This window comes from Sardina pilchardus, chromosome 11, assembly GCF_963854185.1.
Source record: "Sardina pilchardus chromosome 11, fSarPil1.1, whole genome shotgun sequence".
NCBI lineage: Eukaryota > Metazoa > Chordata > Actinopteri > Clupeiformes > Clupeidae > Sardina > Sardina pilchardus.
The window spans coordinates 21,227,325-21,247,060 of record NC_085004.1 but is presented as its reverse complement, the minus strand read 5'-3'; the positions used below and the strand labels follow the sequence as shown (position 1 = coordinate 21,247,060).

Genomic DNA, 19,736 nt, shown 5'->3' with positions numbered 1-19,736 from the left:
CACAGATATAACACTACAACAGGCACAAACAAATAGGTCACAATAAATAACAAGACACGTATTATTCAAGAAAGCAGTACAAAATTAAACTCATCAAATATTTCCCCCCTAATGTCCACGTGTCCCTTTAAAGACTGAAAGCCACGGCTCCCGGTGCAGCTTGAGAGGGTTTCCCCACGTGGGCGTGGTCAATGACGTTGACGGTGGGAATCCCCGAGTCCTGGCAAAGTTCCCTTGATACAAACACAAATACCGGAATTCAGCAGTATTGATGCGTGCTTCTTAACTAAACAGTGCCAGCCGCAGGTAAGGAAGAAAATGACTTTCCTGTCGGGAACATGTGATGTGCTCCTAGTCAGCAACCCCTCGTTGAGTAGTTAAGTGGACGGATGATCAGACTTCTCATCAGCAGGCCGTGGGCTCCCGCTGCAAACGTAAATAGGAAGACCTCAGCAATATGACGATCATCAAAAACGGATTACAGGATGAATTACGTCCCTTAAGGGAATACTTGCGTGCGTAGAGGAGTTCGTTCGTTGGTTCGTCTCGCGGCCCACTATTCCAGAAGTCGGCCGTCACGGAGGAGTGGGGTCGGCGTCCGGTTCAGAGTAGCGCCCCGTGGTAAGACCCAGACGAAGACATAGACAGTGAAGAGTTGTTCACTGATGCAGTAACAGAGGGAAATAGTTCTCAAGAGACCGAGCAGGCTTTTGCAAAAAGTGAGACCAAATCAAAACGGGGTGAAATTGGACACCAGGGCCTCAGCTAATGTCATTCCCACACGTATTTCCAAGGGATTGAGAATACAAAATATGCTTCACACATCAATGCGCCCGCTTTATGGCTCTGGTAGAGAGCTTGTAGTTAGACAACTGAGGAAGAACAATACAGGCGGAGGCCTGCGCTCTCTGAGTGCTTTTCTAGTTCTCTCTCTGTCTGCTGAACAAGAAGTGTCTGTAACCCCGCGTACACACTGTCTCCGTCCGTCAACGGATCACAGAGGTTGGATCTGCCGTATGTGTATTTGCATACACGCTATCTGATTGGCAGACGGATCCGTCGCTGCCTGAAAAGTTGAACATTTCTCAACTTTCTTGACGGAGGCAACGGAGATGAGGCAACGGACGGACCCACAATGCATTTCGAGTCCGCCCCATGCAAAGTGAATGAGATCCGTCGACGGACGGAGACAGTGTGAATGCGGGGTAATGGAGGAGTTTGCAGATGTTTTTAAAGGGATAGGACTTTTCCCTGGTGAATGTACCATTCACATTGACCCCAATGCGGTGCCTGTTGTTCACCCACCAAGACGTGTTCCCATTGCTTTACGTGATTGCCTGCGGGATGAGCTACAGAAGATCACCAAAAGTCACCAAACCAACCAAATGGGTCAACTCAATGGTAGCAGCAGAAAAACCACACATGCAGGCAAGCTGAGGATATGCCTTGATCTCAAAGATTTGAACGAGGTAATCAAACGACCACACTACCCCTTACCTTACCAACTCTCGATGACATCACATCCAGGTTAGCTGGAGCATGCTACTTTAGTGTCATGGATGCCAAGTCAGGCTACTGGGCTATAAAGCTTACAGAAGAGTCCTCCAAGTTGACAACCTTCAATACAGTGTTCGGACGGTAAAGATTCCTGCGGTTACCCTTTGGAGTAAAATCTGCCCAGGATGAGTTCCAGCATAAAGTGAATGAGACCTATGAAGATCTATGAAGTGTCATGGCGATTGTAGACGACATTCTCATAAACCGCCCACAAAAAGTAAGTAAACTTGACTTTGGCCCATTATATCTCCACTTTAATAATACCAATCACTTAAGTGTTTTATGTCATTTTCATCGTTTATTAGTCACCTTTACAATGAGGTACAGCTTGTAAGCATTGGGCTCCCATGGAATGAGCAACACAAGCAAACGTGTAAGTAGTGCCAACAAAAAATGTGCCAAAATGGCCTGTTATGCTGTTGGAATTCACCTTTGTTACTTCAAGCATTGACGATTGCACTCTCCCACAGAAATGAGGAAAACAAAACATGTTAGGCATACATTCGTTCATTTTATACTCGGTGTCGGGGTCCTCAGTAGCATGTAGAGGATCCATATGCAGCCCCAACAGCTTGGCACCTTCTTCTCATGCTGGTCACCAACCTGGCTACATTCTGCTGTGGGATGGCATTCCATTCCTCGATAAGGATCTGTTGTCAGCCAACCTGGTTCTGTTGGTGACTCTGGCACGTACAGCACGCCCAGCAAGCCCAAGCTGATCCCACAAGTGTTCAATTGGGTTGAGGTCTGGACTCACGTCACGGCATACCATTCCATCCTCTCCACTCCCCAAATTCTGGAGGTACTCTCTGATGATCCCAGCTCTATGGGGCGAACGTTGTCATCCTGGAGGATGGCATTTGGTCCAATATTCTGGAGATATGGAAGTGCCACTGGCTCCAGAATCTCATCCCGGTATCTAAACTCACCTGGTAGCACTTGGTGGCCCAAAAACGAGATGTCTGGCAGCAGAACCCTATTACTGGCCATTTTGGCACATTTTTGGTTGGCACTACTCAGACATTTGGCTGTATTGCTCATTCCATGATTGCCCTATGCTTACAACCTATACCTCATTGTAAAGGTGACAAATCAACGATAAAAATGATATGAAACACTTTACTGGTTGGTATTACTAAAGGGGAGATATAATGGGCCAAAGTCAAGTTTCCTTACTTTTTGTGAGCAGTTTATATGGCAGGAACAAGATGCATGATGAAAACCTTCGTGCCATGCTGCAACGTTCCAGAGAGAAAGGAGCGAAGTTCAACACGAAAAGAGTGTTGTCTGCGCCACTGAGGTCAGCTACTTTGGGCACCTCATCACCAAAGATAGATTCAAGCCCGATCCAGCCAAGAATGCAACTATCAAAGAGATGAAAGCACCAAAGGACCAAAGGTGAGCTGGAGACAATCTTAGGCATGGTGGACTATTTGTCAAAATGTGTTCCAGGTCTTGCCAGCATCAATGCGCCTCTTCGTCACCTGTTAAAAGAGACCAATGAGTTCACATGGGATACACAGCATGAAGAAGCATTTCAGAAGATAAGAGCTCATCACACGTGAACCAGGTCCTGTCTTAGCTTATTTTGACCCCAGAAAAAAGCTCACCCCACCAGTTGATGCCAGTAAATATGGACTGGGTGCTGTTTTGTTACAAGACGGCAGACTGATTGGATATGCATCAAGTCAATTAAGCACAAATTGAAAAGGAGCTTTATGCCATTTTGTTCGGATGCAAATGCTTCCATCAGTACGTTTCTGGCAACCACATCACAGTGGAAAATGACCACAAACCACTGGAATCCTAGCCTGACCAGCCAGACCCACATCAAGATGTAGGGTCTGGAACTCACCGTAGGGAGGGCTCAATTGGAGGGGTGGGATAAACAGTTGTCTTTCAAATTCCCTCTCCACACAATAGGATAGCGCTAAACGAATCATCTTCTTGTTTTCAAGTAGCAGGATGCTTAACGGTCACAACCTCTGGTCACATGTCAGTCATCATTATGTTAAGCCCATCCACCGACTCTTTACACAATGTGATTGGTCCGGTGATTTAGCCAAAGCCCAGATCCCAAGCAGTTGTCCCATAAAAAGGGCAAAAACTAGGTATTTAAAATGCTAGTCAACGTCAGCAGTGCAATGCTAGTTGAATCGTTTTGTTTACTCATAGCAACAGTTGATATGGATGGAAAACTCATGCTTTTAGCCTTCTCCCCTCTGAATTGCGCAATGACACGCCCACTCCGGTTCGCAGGAAAAAACAACTATTTTTTGGTTCGACTTCCGAACCAAGGTGCCACGTTCCGAACCGGATTTTGTTTGGTGGAAACACGACGAACGGTTCAAATGTTGGTTCGGGAACGGGAACGGGAACGGAGCCGGTTCTCTGTCGGTGGAAAAGGGCCCATTGAGGAAACAGTTGGAAAGTGCTCCACATGCCTCGAACATAGACCCTCCAACACCAAAGAGCCCATGATCAGCCACAAGATTCCTGATCGGGCATGGCAGACTGTTGCTACGGATTTGTTCACCTGGAACAATGAACAATACATCATCACAGTGGACTATTACAGCAGGTATTTTGAGCTTGATAAATTGCACAGCACAACAGCCTCTGCTGTAATACACAAACTTGAAGAGGACATAGAATGGATGAATCGAGTATCGTACAGTGTTCTCTGATGAAATAGGCTAGTATATATTCAACTTTGATTCATAAAACATAAACTCAATTGCAATTTTACAAGCCCAATTTAAACCTTACATACAGTCTGGGTATTGAAATGGTCCTTTTGACTAAATGGCGCCCTCTTTGGCAATCCCAATTGAACTTCAATGGATTTGCGATATTTGACATCACAAGTAGGCTTTGTTCTATTTCGCCCATTTTTTTGTGTGTCTATTTCTATATTCAAGATTTTTATATGAAGGAGTGCACAACCATGATTCACGTTCATGATGGATCTTGATGTTTATGCACAACCTAATTAATCAAAACCAAGACAAAAATGGTTTCCATTCTGTATCACCTTTAAAGCAGCCCTCACTAGACATGGCATACCTGAGACTGTTGTATCAGATAACGACCCTCAATACAAATGCAGAGAGTTTGACATTTTGGCTGACAAATGGGAGTTTACCCACATAACTTCCAGTCCACATTATCCACAAAGCAGCGCTCACTAGACATGGCATACCTGAGACTGTTGTATCAGATAACGGCCCTCAATACAAATGCAGAGAGTTTGACATTTTGGCTGACAAATGGGAGTTTACCCACATAACTTCCAGTCCACATTATCCACAAAGCAATGGCCTCGCAGAGAAATCAGTACATATCGTAATATCACTGTTGGAAAAGGCCAGATGTGACGAGAGATCCTTACCTACTGTAAGTCTTATTGAGTACTGCAAAACTCTTGTTGACTGTTTCAGAACACCTGCTCACCCAGCAAACATGCCCGTGTGGGCCCCATTACCGTTGTGAAATGCGGGGCACATGTGGGCCCCACACTAAGGTACCCTGGTGGGGCCCCTGTGGGCAAACCCACAGTTTGGGCAGAGTGTGGGGCTTGCCCACATTTGGCTCATTGGGCCCCCAGTGGGACCCATTATGGGCCCTTATATTCCCATACCCTCCCAAAATCCCCCACTACCCCCGCACTTGTGTGGGTTTACTGTGGGGTAGTGTATGCTTATTGTGGGGTAGTGTGGGTTTACTGTGGGCTTAGTGTGGGGTAGTGTGTGCATAGTGTGGGGTAGTGTGGGTTACTGTGGGCTTACTGTGGGCTTACTGTGGGGCTTACTGTGGGGTAGTGTGGGTTTACTGTGGGCTTAGTGTGGGGTAGTGTGGGGTAGTATGGGCTTACTGTGGGTTTACTGTGGGGTTGTGTGGGCTTACTGTGTGGGCATTCAACATTGCTTGAACTGTTTAAATTCTGAAATGATTGGTTGTTGGTTGATGTTCTTTTTCTATATATATATAGTGTACACACACAGTATGAAAATAAGCTTCTTTCCGGCCAGCGTCTTCAATAAGTTGCCCACAGATATTCAACATTGGGATTTCTATGGGCTGCGCTTTAGGCCTTCAGGGGCTAATGCGGGTAAACCGTAGAAAAGCCACCAAAACTGGTGTGGGTTTACTGGGAACCCTAAGGGAAGAAGCTGTGGGTCCCACATGGGCTCCCCTTATGGGGCCAATGCGGGCAAAGTGTGGGCAAACCCACAGTGGGCCTGACCGCAGAAATCCCTAAGTGGGGCAAAGCAGCTGTGGGGCCCGCATGGGCTGCCCTTATGGGGCCAATGCGGGCAAAGTGTGGGCAAACCCACAGAGGGCTTGCCCGCAGAAATCCCTAAGTGGGGCCCCAAAGGGCAAAACAGCTGTTGGGCCCGCATGGGCTGCCCTTATGGGGCCAATGCGGGCAAAGTGTGGGCAAACCCACAAATCCCTAAGTGGGGCCCTAAAGGGCAAAACAGATGTGGGGCCCGCATGGGCTACCCTTATGGGGCCAATGCGTGCAAAGTGTGGGCAAACCCACAGTGGGCCTGCCCGCAGAAATCCCTAAGTGGGGCCCTAAAGGGCAAAACAGATGTGGGGCCCGCATGGGCTGCCCTTATGGGGCCAATGCGGGCAAAGTGTGGGCAAACCCACAAATCCCTAAGTGGGGCCCTAGAGGGCAAAACAGATGTGGGCCCGCATGGGCTACCCTTATGGGGCCAATGCGTGCAAAGTGTGGGCAAACCCACAGTGGGCCTGCCCGCAGAAATCCCTAAGTGGGGCCCTAAAGGGCAAAACAGATGTGGGGCCCGCATGGGCTGCCCTTATGGGGCCAATGCGGGCAAAGTGTGGGCAAACCCACAGTGGGCCTGCCCGCAGAAATCCCTAAGTGGGGCCCCAAAGGGCAAAACTGCTGTTGGGCCCGCATGGGCTGCCCTTATGGGGCCAATGCGGGCAAAGTGTAGGCAAACCCACAGTGGGCCTGTCGCTGAAATCCCTAAGTGGGGCCCTAAAGGGCAAAACAGATGTGGGGCCCGCATGGGCTGCCCTTATGGGGCCAATGCGGGCAAAGTGTAGGCAAACCCACAGTGGGCCTGTCGCTGAAATCCCTAAGTGGGGCCCTAAAGGGCAAAACAGATGTGGGGCCCGCATGGGCTGCCCTTATGGGGCCAATGCGGGCAAAGTGTGGGCAAACCCACGGTGGGCCTGCCCGCAGAGATCCCTAAGTGGGACCCCAAAGGGGGAAACACCTGTGGGCCCCGCATGGGCTACCCCAGCGTTTCTCAAACTGTGGGGCGCAGAGACATACCAGGTGGGGCGCGAGCTGACGTGAAAAACCGGAGATGTCTTTTTAATCTGTAGCCTGTGTCTTCCTTTATTGATAATTACGAGAATGCACCTCCATCTCACAAAACAAACACAAACAAGGTAATCTAGACTCTTGTAGGCCTATCATTGACCAGATGAAAATGTTAGTCTGTCCTAGAACCATAGTCCGAAAAAAATTATTGACGTCGGAATTTTAATTGCAGCGGAAACAAAAAAGACCGTTCATGTTCGAGACGAGCGCAGTGAAATTGAAGGATATCTTGGCTATCTGTCCGACGACACAATTGCTGTTCTGCGATCTCGAAGAACAACTGCTTGACAAACGCAAACACTCATGTTTTGCCTTGCATAAGTGGACAAGGCCACCGACAGTTCCAAAGTTATTGCTTATGTCCGCTTTGTTGACTTGACAGCGGCCGAAGATATTTTATTCTGCGAGTATGCCACTGCAGATGAACTATTCAACATTGATCTCAACAATTAGTCTACCTGGCAGAACAGGACATCAGATGGGAAAACTGTGAGGGACTTTGCTCGGTTGGCGCACAGACGATAGCAGGTGAAGAAATACTATCGTCGTGATAAAGAGGGTATAGTGCCCGATGCGCAACAGACGGACTGTTTCATTCAGGGAAGCGCTCGCGTCGAGGCTTGACCTGAATAAGATTTTGAACGAGGTTGTGAGAGTGTTGAACTTCATTTATAACACAATGGTAGCATATAGTTGGCCCTTTTGCTGTATTTTTGGAAATCAGCTTTTTTTGAAGCAAGGATTGACACCTTGTCAATGACAAAAACTGACGTTATTGATTTAGATTTTTATTTTCTCTATTTTTGAACTGATATTTATCTTTAGTAGCCTAACTGTTATTTGTTAGGCCTACTGATGTATAGGCTATTTAGCAAGTGACGTTATAAATGTGACAATTTTGAGCTTGACCTATACTTTCTATAGAGCGATGATGGACAGGTGGGGCTCGAGAAAGCCCCCTTGATCAAAGTGGGGAATGAAAGAAAAAGTTTGAGAACCACTGGGCTACCCCATTAGGGGCCCGTTTGGGATTAGTGTGGGTTAGCCCTGCCCACACTTGCCCACAGTAAACCCACAATTGCCCATTGTGGTCCCACACGGGCATGTTTGCTGGGCAACTGCTCATGAGTAGACGGTTGCATTCAGTGGGGTCTCCAGCACCCACCAGCAGCTTCAGCCGAAGGTCGTCAGTTCGAGAGAAGGTCATGCTAGGCTTGTCCACCAGCAGAAACGTACTACGACAGGTCAGCCAGACCTCTGTCACCACTACAGTAAGGTCAACACATCCGCTTTCAAGAGCAAGGTCAGTGGAAACCTGCAGTAGTTATCCGAACGGCTGAAAATGACCGTTCCCATCACATACGATCAACTGAAGGAGGACAGGAATACAGGAGAAACAGATGACTAAAGAACAACACACTCACATTGACAAGAATCCTGAGGACAACGCACCACAGACTCCACACAACAGCACATCTCCTACTTCACAGACCGCAAAAGAATTTGCACCTCTGACCACCACTTACAAGACAAAATCAGGACGAGAGGTCAAGCCTAGAGCTGTTTTGGACTTGTAAGACCATTGTAAAGGGTGTAGGCGGATCGCTGCCCTTCAATAAAAATATAAATAAATAAAAATCTATCTATTTATATATCTATCTGCTCTGCTATGTCAAGGTAGAGTGTGCAACCGGCCAACAGCAGTAGAATAAGTAACAGGCACACACCTACTGCATTTCTGCACACTGGAATGTTTAATTGTAATGGTCAAAAGTGTTTGAGCATCATGAAACCATGCCACACACATATACAGTAATGTCATTGGAAAAATCAGCCTTTTCAAAAATGTGTTTGGTTTCTGTCCAACTACATGTGGTGGTGGTTGTAGTTTGCTTTGTTTTTTGTAACTGTATTCATAACAGCAAATCATTTGGTAAAATCAAGATTTTTGGTGTCAATATTGCTTACATGTGTGGATCACAGTCTATCTGCAGATTACTTTTACTCTTGATAATGTAGAAGCTCCTGAAAGACTAAAGACCTTTAGGTTTTGAGCAACAGTATGTACATGATGTATCCATTATGACAAAGTGTTAACAATGTGAGAAAAATGCTTGCTTTTCATATGTTTACAATATTTTAAATGCTGTATTTCATTTTGCAGCAGATATGTGGCGTTTTGCATTTTGTGTGTGGATTTTTTAAAAAGATATTTTTGAAATGTTACTCTAATTATTCAGCTTTACTGTTTCCGTCTTAACAGTATGTACTGCACTGCAGTGAGTGAAAGTGCATCTCACAGCAGCCGTTTGTTAAACTTCCGTTTGTTAACCTTCGAGAACTTTCTCATCCTCAGGGGCCTTGTCTAAAGTGGTGGGTGTGTCGTAGGTGTATCTGTAGTGTGAGCTCAGCGCCGTATCAGGAGCAAGCAGGGAACCTCATGACGTCATTACTTCCTACATTGTGTAACAATGTGTGTGGGTGAACAGGACAGGCTCTATTACCTGCTGTGCTCAGCATTACCTACAAGACAAACAATACAAGATGTAGATTAGAGAGTATTTTTTTTCTCGAGACAGGGCGTAGCAGTTTCCATCACCTTACCACCTGTCCAAAACCGGCATCCCTTTCCACCAGATCTGATTGTCTCGTAAACAACTGTTCAGTGGGTTCATCTGTCCTTGCATTAAAAGGCAGGCCTCCAAAAAGTGAATGGCTTATCCCCATTGCTTTATGTGTTAACAATAAAACTCTAATGTTAGAAGGAAGAATATCACATATGCAGGGGGATAGAGTCTGTTGAGGGGCAAAAATGCTTGGTCATGGACACCTTTACAGGTAATTCCAGATGCTTCCTTTTTTTTTTTATCAGATGTGTTCAGGAAGGCCTCTTATAAAAACACACTAGGTGTATTTCTCAGTATTTCCCAGGTATTTATAAGAAGGTTATAAAGTGCATACCTCTTCACATTCCATGGCAACAATGGGCCGGAATGCACCTTGCTGTCAGTGTTTGTGTTAGCAGGCCTAGTGTTTACTCAGGTACTGTCCCTGCATCCCAGGCATTTTGCCGCTAGTCTGGTTTTAAAATAGCTCCTGCTGGCTTTTATTTTACCCACAGATGGCCTAGGGAGGAGCTTGGACTCAGGCTTTTTTTTTTCCTTTTTTTTTCTCCCGTAGTGTAATCAGTGACAAGGGACATAACTCAAAATGAAACAAGCACACTCAATCACACAAAATCCCTTCTTGTTGCATTCTGCTTTTCATCTAAGTTAACATGGTCATCCACAGTGCAATAAGTTGCAGTAGAGTTCTTACATTTACACTGTGTGTTAGTAAGGTCATTCCTTTCTCATCTGCTGTATTGAATTTCTTCAGTTTAACTTGAATTGGAACCTAAAAAAAGAGAAATGTACTGTATGCACATGTGGTTCATTTTTGTCATAATGACTCTGTTTTACTCACATTACATTGACCTTAAAACGTTGTTTGTTTTACTGTGAACGTCATTTCACTGTTTGCATTTTTCACGATTGTTTGCCTTTCTGTTCAGTGTACTTAGATAAACAAGTACTATTGTTAATGTGTAATTGCTTGTCCCTTACTTTTACTACTTGAGTTCTGGTTTGTGTGGTTCACCTTGTTCAGCAAGTGATTCATGCTGTGGGAATTTCTAAATTAAGCCTCCAAATATATATACATGTCTAAACAGGTGGGTGGAGAATCATGCCCACCTCATGAATAGTAAACAGGTCCTATGAGGAAGTTTAAAGGTTGAATTTAAAGCTGAATGTGTTAAAGCCCTTAATTTTTAACTTATAGCCTAGATAGGCTTTCTTACTGATGCTTTTTTGTTCTGGAAGGTGGATATAAAGAATGCATCATTGTTTTTATTAGAGAGTGTATATGACTATGGTCGGAGGTGTTTCTGATCATTTTGCATTCTGCATAAACTATTAGACATTAAATCAAACAATTCATTAAATCACAATGATGTTTCTCATGTGCTTAGTAGCAGTGTTATTTGTGTCATCTGGCTGCACCCCTGCATGTCATTTGCATATGTGTGCCAGAGAGCTGTAGTATTTCAACCTGGCCTGCAAGTCAGGTGCTGTTCTTTCGATGAGCTCACCTTTTTTTTTTTTTTTTTTTTTTTGTAACCAATGAGATTTCCGCTTCCTTGACAGAAGTGTTTCCTTGGATTTCCCCAGGGTAGTTGTGCCACTATAAATGCAAGGATGAGGACAAGATGGGACAGACAATCATCAAACAGAATCATCACACTGCTGTACCGCTAGGTCTCCATCCTCAGGGGGTTGCTACGTCACACCATTCAAACACCTGAGATGAAAAGGGTGGGTTGGAGATTTTGTTTGTTTTGAGATGAGCCTTTGTAGTGATACATGAAAACTTTTACTGACTCATACTTGGAACCGTTGATATTTTTATCGATTTAATCTTTGTTCTAAACGCATTTCCACACTTGGACTTTTTACATCTAGTTCTTGGTGCTTCTTGCTCTACTGCATTGGGTGAAGACATCCAGTTCAAAGATTAAATGTTTAACTTCAAGAAGAGAGAATGACTTGATGAAAGGTTGGCGTCGTGGGCCAACCCCTCATAATTGGGTACCCTCTCACCCTGACTACGCCAACCGCTCCATCTCCCCCTGGCTGTACAGGTAAGAATTACACCTGGGGCTAATAATAGGTGACTTCCCGGTGTGTAAGCTGGATCAAACTGCATTAATTTCCTGATATTTATTTTCAGACAGTGTTATGACAAAGACAGGTTTCCATCTCTTATATATTTTGCTGAATGTAAGTATGAGGGGTGCATTATCGACGGACTGGAGGACAAAAGCCTCAACTCCGTTCCAGTGTTCCAAACTCAGATGGTGTTGAAAAGAAAGCATAGTCCCTCCAAGCGAAGGCGATACTGTTTTGAAGTAGACTTTCTTCCTGTTCCTGTGGCATGCACTTGTGTTGTTCCCCGTTAGTAATGGCTGACTTAGACTTTATGATTTTCGATGAATGGAATTTTTCATCTGCCTCTGGTATTCTTGTATTCAAGAGCTTGTATTCAACTAGTTATGATATGCTATAATGTGCCTTGTCAACTTATGTATAGAGAACATATTCTGTGACAGAAATTCAGTCAGTATTGATTTTTTTCATTTAATCTACACTTTAGTGTGTTGCAGTCATGGCACCATTTTTTGTTGTTTGCTTTTTACGCAAATTCAGAGTATAGCAACAGTGCTATGTATTTGTTTGTCATTTTTTTATTTTATTTATTTGTTTGTTGTTTCTATACATTTGTTTGAATAGTTTTGTGCATTACATTATTATTACATTACATCTCATTTACTAATGAGCTATACTGTGAGTTAAATTAGTCCATTATAAGATAAGCACTGATGCAACTTTACTCAATGACTCCACCTGCTGTACTGGCCAGACACATTTAATTTTATAGCAATCAGGTTGTCACAGCCTCAGACACAACCCAAACTATAATTTTGAAAGACCAATCCATTAATTTCCATGGATTTGGGAATACAAATTAGGAGGTAGCATTTGTTTACCATCTAAAATCCAAATCACACAATAGTATTTTACAATCAAGCAAAAAAAAAACAATATTATATGTTCTGCATTTGGAAATACCTGGAACACTAAAATATGCCAGCATTACCTTGAAATGCAATGTAGTGTAATATAATATAATGCATGTCACACATAATTTATGAAGTAAACAACAGCATCAATGATCGAAGATTATACTACATGTGTTATTTTGAAGAACATACAATTGGCTGCAATTATTTTTTGTATTTCACAATGGTGCCTTAGATTTTTTTGTTTCACAAATGTGTCTCGAAGCCACTTTAAAAAGTCCTCCTTAACTGATTTCTTTAACACTATTTTACTTGTGAGATAAGGCAACTGGAAAAGGACAAGAATTAAGGCTTCATACTTTTATGTAACATTCTATAATTAAATGTGCATTTTCTAAAATAAAAGGGGAATATATCTGTATATACGCAAGCATGTTTGGTTAGCGGTCTTTTCCTGATCAGGAAGTGTGTTTCTATGCGCATGATGAAGGTAAAGGACTACTGACAATGTAACCATGCTTTTTGAATAAAGTCAATCTACTGCATCCTGTTTTGCCAGTTTCAGTCTTCTTATTCTGCTTTTCTCATCCATCTGTATTTTGTCTGCAGCTTCTAAATCGTCATTCCTGTGTCAGTGTAGCTCACTTACTGGGGGGCCTGGCCTGTGTGGGGCCTTTCTGCAGCCCATATACACCCACACCTGCTGGTTGACATAGATGGATTGTTTAATGTGCAAACACAGGTAAACAGCCTCTATGTGCACAGCTTTGATATGCTTGGCCACTTCTATTGGCCTAATGCTGATACCATGGAGAACTCAGAGCCCAACCCTAAAATACCGATGCAGGCACAGGGAAAGCCCCACCAGATAACATGCCCTGATGTAAAACTTTTTTTTACTTTTTACCTTAGTTCTGTTCTGTAAGTAAAATGAAATTGCATATGCTCTTGGTGACATCCTATCCTCTCAAACACTTGTCCTGTCCTGGTCTGTGGAAACAGACATAATGGCTCAGACCATACGATCCTGACCAATCACACACAGTGCTTCAAGAGCACAGAAGGGAGGGACGTGGTTTGATTGGCTGTTGATACCAGATACCAACAATCTATTGTGATACTGAAATTGACTCTTTCCATAAACAAAACATTGTGTTTACATGGGGGTGATTTGGTGTAAGCATCAGTACCACAGTCCATTCTAAGTGCCCATGGGGACCTGGGATTGAATCTGACCCGCAGTCACTTCCCGATCCCACCCCACCTTCCACTCGTATCCTGTCACTCTTCACTATCCTATCTGAGTACAGCCCAAGACATATTCTTTAAAAAATATATTATTAATCAAAGACTGGAGTTCCCTGATACATTACCATTCAAAACATATATTGAGAACACACACAGAAACTATATTTCATAAAAGAGTCCTACTTAACATTTATTTAAAATAAAAAACAAGCTCCTGCACAGATATACACTTGAGACCTTCTCTGCTTCACCTTCAGTTACCATAGGGCAGGCCCTTGAGAGGGAAAAGCATCTAGAAGGCTCTGCATCTTTCCATGTTGCTATGACACAGTCTGACATGCGTGGAGAGAGACGTATATCGATGTAATACATTTCAGCTTTTCCACACTACTGTCGTTCTACTGTCTTAAGGACTCTTTTGAAGTGTGTTACATGGCTTTTTCATAACCACAATTTTTCACTCAGTCCTAAAATGTTCAACATAGCTCACTGTTGTCTTTATGCAACAGTTTGAATCAGTGATGATGTAATCTCTGAAAACACTGTGCTTATTTAAATGACTAGGGAAGACTGTCCAAAAGCAAGAAAATCAAGCTTTTTTTTTTACCTGTTTTTAAACTTTTAGCCTAAATTGATGACATCTTCACAGTTAATACATCATTATGTTCATTGTTATTATGTTTCATTTTATTCAGAAAATACATTCTGAAATCTTAAACACACAAGCAATAAAAACATGCAAAGTGTATTATTCTCAAATAACAATAATAAAAAAACAGCCCAATTTTAAATTATTTTCCACCAATCAGTGATGGAAAGCAATAATGCAGCGGAAGTAACAATGGACAATTTGCATTCTGCAAATACCAACCAATACTAAAGTAGGAGTATACCTGCTGTATCGATGTTAATACAGTATTTCTGTACAGTACAGTATTTCTGCACTCAAACACAAGACCTTAAGCTCGACTACGATGAAAAGGGTCAGATTGATAAAGGTCAGCTTGGAATACTCATTCGTTTATCAACAAATGTCCATCAATCTACATCTCTATCAAAGCCATGCACGTTATAAAATCACATGCTAAAATGTGGCAGACACAGCAGAGAGTGTATTAAAAGTGAGAATAGCAATTTCCGTAGCTTGGTTTAAGTGGCTGATACTCATGTGGGGCCTTCCCATTGTCCCAGTGCTCCACAGCATTGTCCTCGCACACCTGCTCCGGGAACGGAAGAGACCTCTCGTCCACTCTCAGCGCTTCCTCGAAGGCGAGGGCCGCCAGGTTGGCGATGCGCTCCTCCTTCAGCTCGGCCTTGTACATGAGCTCGTGCTCGTGCTTGAGCTCCTGGTAGGAGCGGGAGAAGCGGTGGAAGATGGAGGTGGCGGGGAAGGCCATGATGAGGATGCCGCTGACGATGCTGCTGAACGCCACCAGCTGGCCGGGCAGGCTGTTGGGCACCATGTCGCCGTAGCCCACCGTCGTCATGGAGATGATGGCCCACCAGTAGGTGGCGGGGATGCTGGTGAAGCTCTGGGCGCCCATGCCCGCCGTGGAGGTGGTGGGCGCCGTGCCCAGCTCGCTCTCGGCCAGGTGCACGAGCGGCGAGAAGAGCGCCACGCCCACGCACAGGAAGCACAGGAGCAGGCCGAACTCGCGCGTGCTCCGCTGCATGGTCAGGCCCAGCGTCTGCAGGCCCAGCGAGTGGCGCGCCAGACGCATCACGTACAGGATCCGCAGGGCGCGCAGCACGCGCAGGAGGAGGCTCAGCTTGTCCAGGTAGCCTCGGCCGCCCCCGCCCCCACCGCCGCCGCCGACCACCTCGTCCTCCGTCTTGTCTCGCTCGTCCACAATCAGGGAGATGTAGTACGGGAGGATGGCCACGATGTCGATGATGTTGAGCGGCCCGCGGGCAAAGGCCAGCTTGCTGCGTGCTTGGACGAAGCGGAGCACAAACTCGAGCGAGAACCAAACCACACAGATGGTCTCAATTATAAACATGTGCTGACATTTCTGAGAGCACTCACCCTATGCAAGACAGAAAAAAACAGGGTGGCATTAAAAACAATGAGGGCATGAACAGCATGCAGTACAACCTGCCATTAATAACATTTTAATTAATGATATTTGACATCAAGTAGGTGGCCGATCTTGTATTTTGACTCAAATTTGATAGAGGAAAAAAATCCATTAGTGTTGTTAGTAGTTAACTGATGTAGGCATGGCTCAGAGATGCAAAAACGTAACAAATTTAAGGATTCTGACATTTCACTCATCTCAACGTTTCTGAATATCGCTGACACATCTGGTGTGTGAACAGCAGTGTGATGACTGAACAGCTGCTTGTCTCACCTTCCTCTCCTCCTCTCTGAGGTCCGGCATGGTGCTGATGCACAGGCTGATGACGGTCACCGCGATCATCACCATCGAGAAGACGGCGAAGGTCTTCCCCAGCCAGCCCGACTCCGGGTTCTCCACCATGTCCCGCAGCATGGTCATCGCCTTGCGGCAGCCCTTCTCCTCTAGGGGGCGCTGCACCAGGGCCTGCCGGCGCTGCCGCAGCTCCTCGTCGCGCCGCTTGCGCTCGGCCGTCTCCTCCACGTGGGTCATCATGCGGCGGCGGCAGCAGCGCTCCATGTGGCCCGGGTCCACGCCCCAGTAGTTGAGCTCGTCCCAGAGCGACACGGCGCAGGCCTCGCGCAGCAGCCGCAGCCGGCCCGCCGCCAGGAAGTTGAGGATGACGCGGAAGGCCGCCGAGCTGCGGTCGAAGAAGTACTCGCGCCGCGCCTCGTCGTAGTCGTCGCACAGGCGGCAGATGTCGCCGCGGCTGCGGCAGAAGCGCAGCTGGCCCAGCCGCGTCAGCGGGAACTCCTCCAGCGTGCTCCAGGGGAAGGCGTAGCGGTCGCCCCCCACGTTGATGAGGGCCAGCTGCTCGTGGTCCACTTTGCCCAGGGCCTTGGGCTCCCGGAGGAATTGGGCCCGCTTGTAGTAGACCCCTTTGACGCTCTCGGTCTCTGGGATCTCGGTGAAGAAGCGGTCGAGGCTGCTGTTGTCTGTGCTGACGGAGAGGTTGCTGAAGTCCCGGTTGGCATTGCTGATAATGGGCATGGTGCCGGTGGAGGGATTGCGTCTGTGTCCTCAGTCAGATGAGATCTAGATCTGTGCTCTGGACCAGGACACCAAGACAGGATGGTGCCCTTGCAGACAACACTAAAGAGTGGAAACAACATTACAGATCCTTCTTACCAACCACAAGGATAAGTGAAAGCTCCATAAAGGACAACATTATTGATCTTGGAGATTCAAACAAACAAAACTCAAAATAATTCTCAATCAATCCTTTAAGGTACTCAAAAAGGTGCTATAGAACAAAAAAAACATGCTTTATATATGGCAACCCTAAATGGTTCTTTAAGCCATTGAAGGATCCATCAAAGGAACCCCTCAGGGTTCTAGCCTGCATGGTTCTATATACTGTAGCACCCCAAGAATCCCTTTTGTAAGTGTATATACAAAATACTGACACGTTTTGCCATGAAATGAAGGCAAACCATTACTGAATGTCTTGAAAGATTATATAGCAGACTTGCCTTGTGATTCTCTTCGCAGGTTATTTCAGCAGCAGCATCCAAACTAAGGGATTCTGTACCACGGAGAGGCCAAGGACTGTTTTAACACATGCCCCGCGACATGGTTTCTCCTACAACAACTTACATCCAGCATTTCCAAATCATTGCAGCAAAACAAAAGCATATCCTATTAGGTACGGAAAAAAACAATTGGGCAACAATCCCCCAGAGCTAAGCCCCCATCCCTTGCTTCCTCAGCTGTTATGAATATCATGCAATTGCAGTAATTATGTCACTTAGATAATTATAAAACGCAATGGTCTTCAATTCAAGATATAATGTTGATTTTTTACTTTCAAAAACAACAACAAAGGGCAGCCTTTCTCTCTTTCTCTAATGGCATGGTAAAGCAATCCTGACTGTTAATTCATAAACTCGGATGACATCTATTTCTGTTGTCTGATCCTTTCTGATGTTTTCAAAATAAGTGGGATGTCGCCAAGCAAACGGCCGAATTTCAGCAGGAAGGTGAGATTTTGATTGCTACATACCAACCCTGCTGTATTTATAACAGGCAAGTTGAAATTTAATTAGGAAATACTGAACAATCATTTTCACGTCACGTGTCTCTTAGGGGAAATATCTCTGTAAAATGTAAGTTGTTGCATCTTTATAACAAGTGTCTTGACATGAAGGGCACCACTTCACAAACGAATCATCGCCATGATGAATATTGAATAGTAGCTTAACTTTTGTCCTGAAGATGCATTAATTACCGGGATATTTCCTCAACATTCTTTCAGTTCACTCTAGGCGAAACATTACATTGTTCCTGAATATTTAAGTAGGCCTATTAAACTATTTACTCACTGCCTTAGACGTGGTCGATCGTTCAGGTTCATATGCGCCCCTTTAAAAGAACACATCCTATTCACTTTTGCATGTCCGGCTAGAAATAACATTGTTTCACACTTCTGGGATTCCTAATAGACAATGAGGTCAGACGAATATGAGCAACATTTTAAAGTCGTAAAAAGAAAGAAGGTGCAACAAGATGCGTAACTTACCCGTATGCGTCAAGGCTACAGTACTCCTCCAGAGATTGGCAGGTTAACGCACGTATCGTGTTTTCACCTGTTTTGTGACAGTTTACAGCGTTCGCAGACTACATGGTGATCAAATCAAACTAATCTGCCTGTTTCATCAGCATCCCCCAAGTTATTGGTTCTGTCTGTCCGGGGTCAGTCAGAGAGAGGGACATATCCGCGCATTGCAAACGGTCAGGGATAAAAAACGATTATCCAACACCCGTGTCCTCCAAAAACCCACTACTGCATGTGTCATCTGGAGAATTATGTGTGTGTGTGTGTGTGTGTGTGTGTGTGTGTGTGTGTGTGTGTGTGTGTGTGTGTGTGTGTGTGTGTGTGTGTGTGTGTGTGTGTGACACAGAGAGAGAAAGAGAGAGAGAGAGAGAGAGAGAGAGAGAGAGAGAGAGCAGCAGTGGGACAGGATGCCAAATGTAGACACAGTGATCCGTAGATACACACATACTTTGCTGCCTTTTTTGTAATTAAACATTATTTCAGCATGTAGTGCAAAAACAAATTTGTTCTTTGTTTTTTGTTTTGTAGCTTTGTATACAGCTATGCAACTTGAGGGGGAATTTGCAACAATATCAAAAGATAAAGACAAATGAAAATCACAATGCTTAGCTTAGACCTCTACAACATTATTTCAGAGAAGAAAATATTAGACTGTGTGCCTTTTTGACTATGCATTGTATGCCACATGTATCGCATGTGTAGTGTTGAACAATGGCAACAGATGTATACTACGTTTTGTAATAGTTGAATGGCAATCACTTGATTCCTGATCCCTGATGCATATCAGCCAGGGATTACAAGTAATCTCCCAGACGGATGACGATATCTGAACAGCTTGCTCCTGGGAAGCAACCAGTCTTTTAAGTTGCCATTGCTGGGTGGACTCTGTATTCATGCTTAAAATAGCATGCATGAAGCTCATCTGACAGTGAACTGTGTGTATGTATGCATTCACTTTGCTGTAGGTGATGGCGGGTATTTTTCCTATACTTGTCATATTAAAAGGGTGGTGGTATAGACATACATGTAGAGATAAAGATCATTGAAAAAAAGCATGAACAAGTTCTGTTCAGTGAAGCAAACATACACTTGAATATTGAATGGGGACAGGAGTCCATCACTTTTTAATGGCTGTTTTTCATGTTCAAACCTCCTTCACATCCTCTGGCCTCTTCCTCCAACTTGGGTTACCGGTAATGGGATGTGGCAGTCACGCATTAGAAAACCTGAGAACGTTCTCAGCTAGAGTGCTTTGAGGGTCTGCTTACAATCCTC

At 44.8% G+C, this 19,736-nt stretch overlaps 1 protein-coding gene across 1 annotated transcript; it reads right to left on the bottom strand.

Moving 5' to 3' along the window:
• Positions 1 to 127: 127 nt before the first annotated feature.
• On the bottom strand, positions 128 to 16,897 carry kcng4b (potassium voltage-gated channel, subfamily G, member 4b). The gene is made up of 3 exons (XM_062548724.1): positions 16,142 to 16,897; positions 14,955 to 15,817; positions 128 to 233 (listed from the first exon to the last, which is right to left on the bottom strand). Exons 1-3 carry the CDS (start codon positions 16,895 to 16,897, stop codon positions 128 to 130), a joined length of 1,725 nt encoding a protein of 574 aa, XP_062404708.1.
• Between the last annotated feature and the right edge of the window lie 2,839 nt (positions 16,898 to 19,736).

Coding starts and splice junctions, on each gene's coding strand:
- kcng4b (XM_062548724.1), bottom strand. CDS start 16,897: ATGCCCATTATCAGCAATGCCAACCGGGACTTCAGCAACCTCTCCGTC. Junction 15,818..16,141: donor TCAGAGAGGAGGAGAGGAAG/GTGAGACAAGCA, acceptor TGTCTTGCATAG/GGTGAGTGCTCTCAGAAATG. Junction 234..14,954: donor AATGGGAAGGCCCCACATGA/GTATCAGCCACT, acceptor GTTTGTATCAAG/GGAACTTTGCCAGGACTCGG.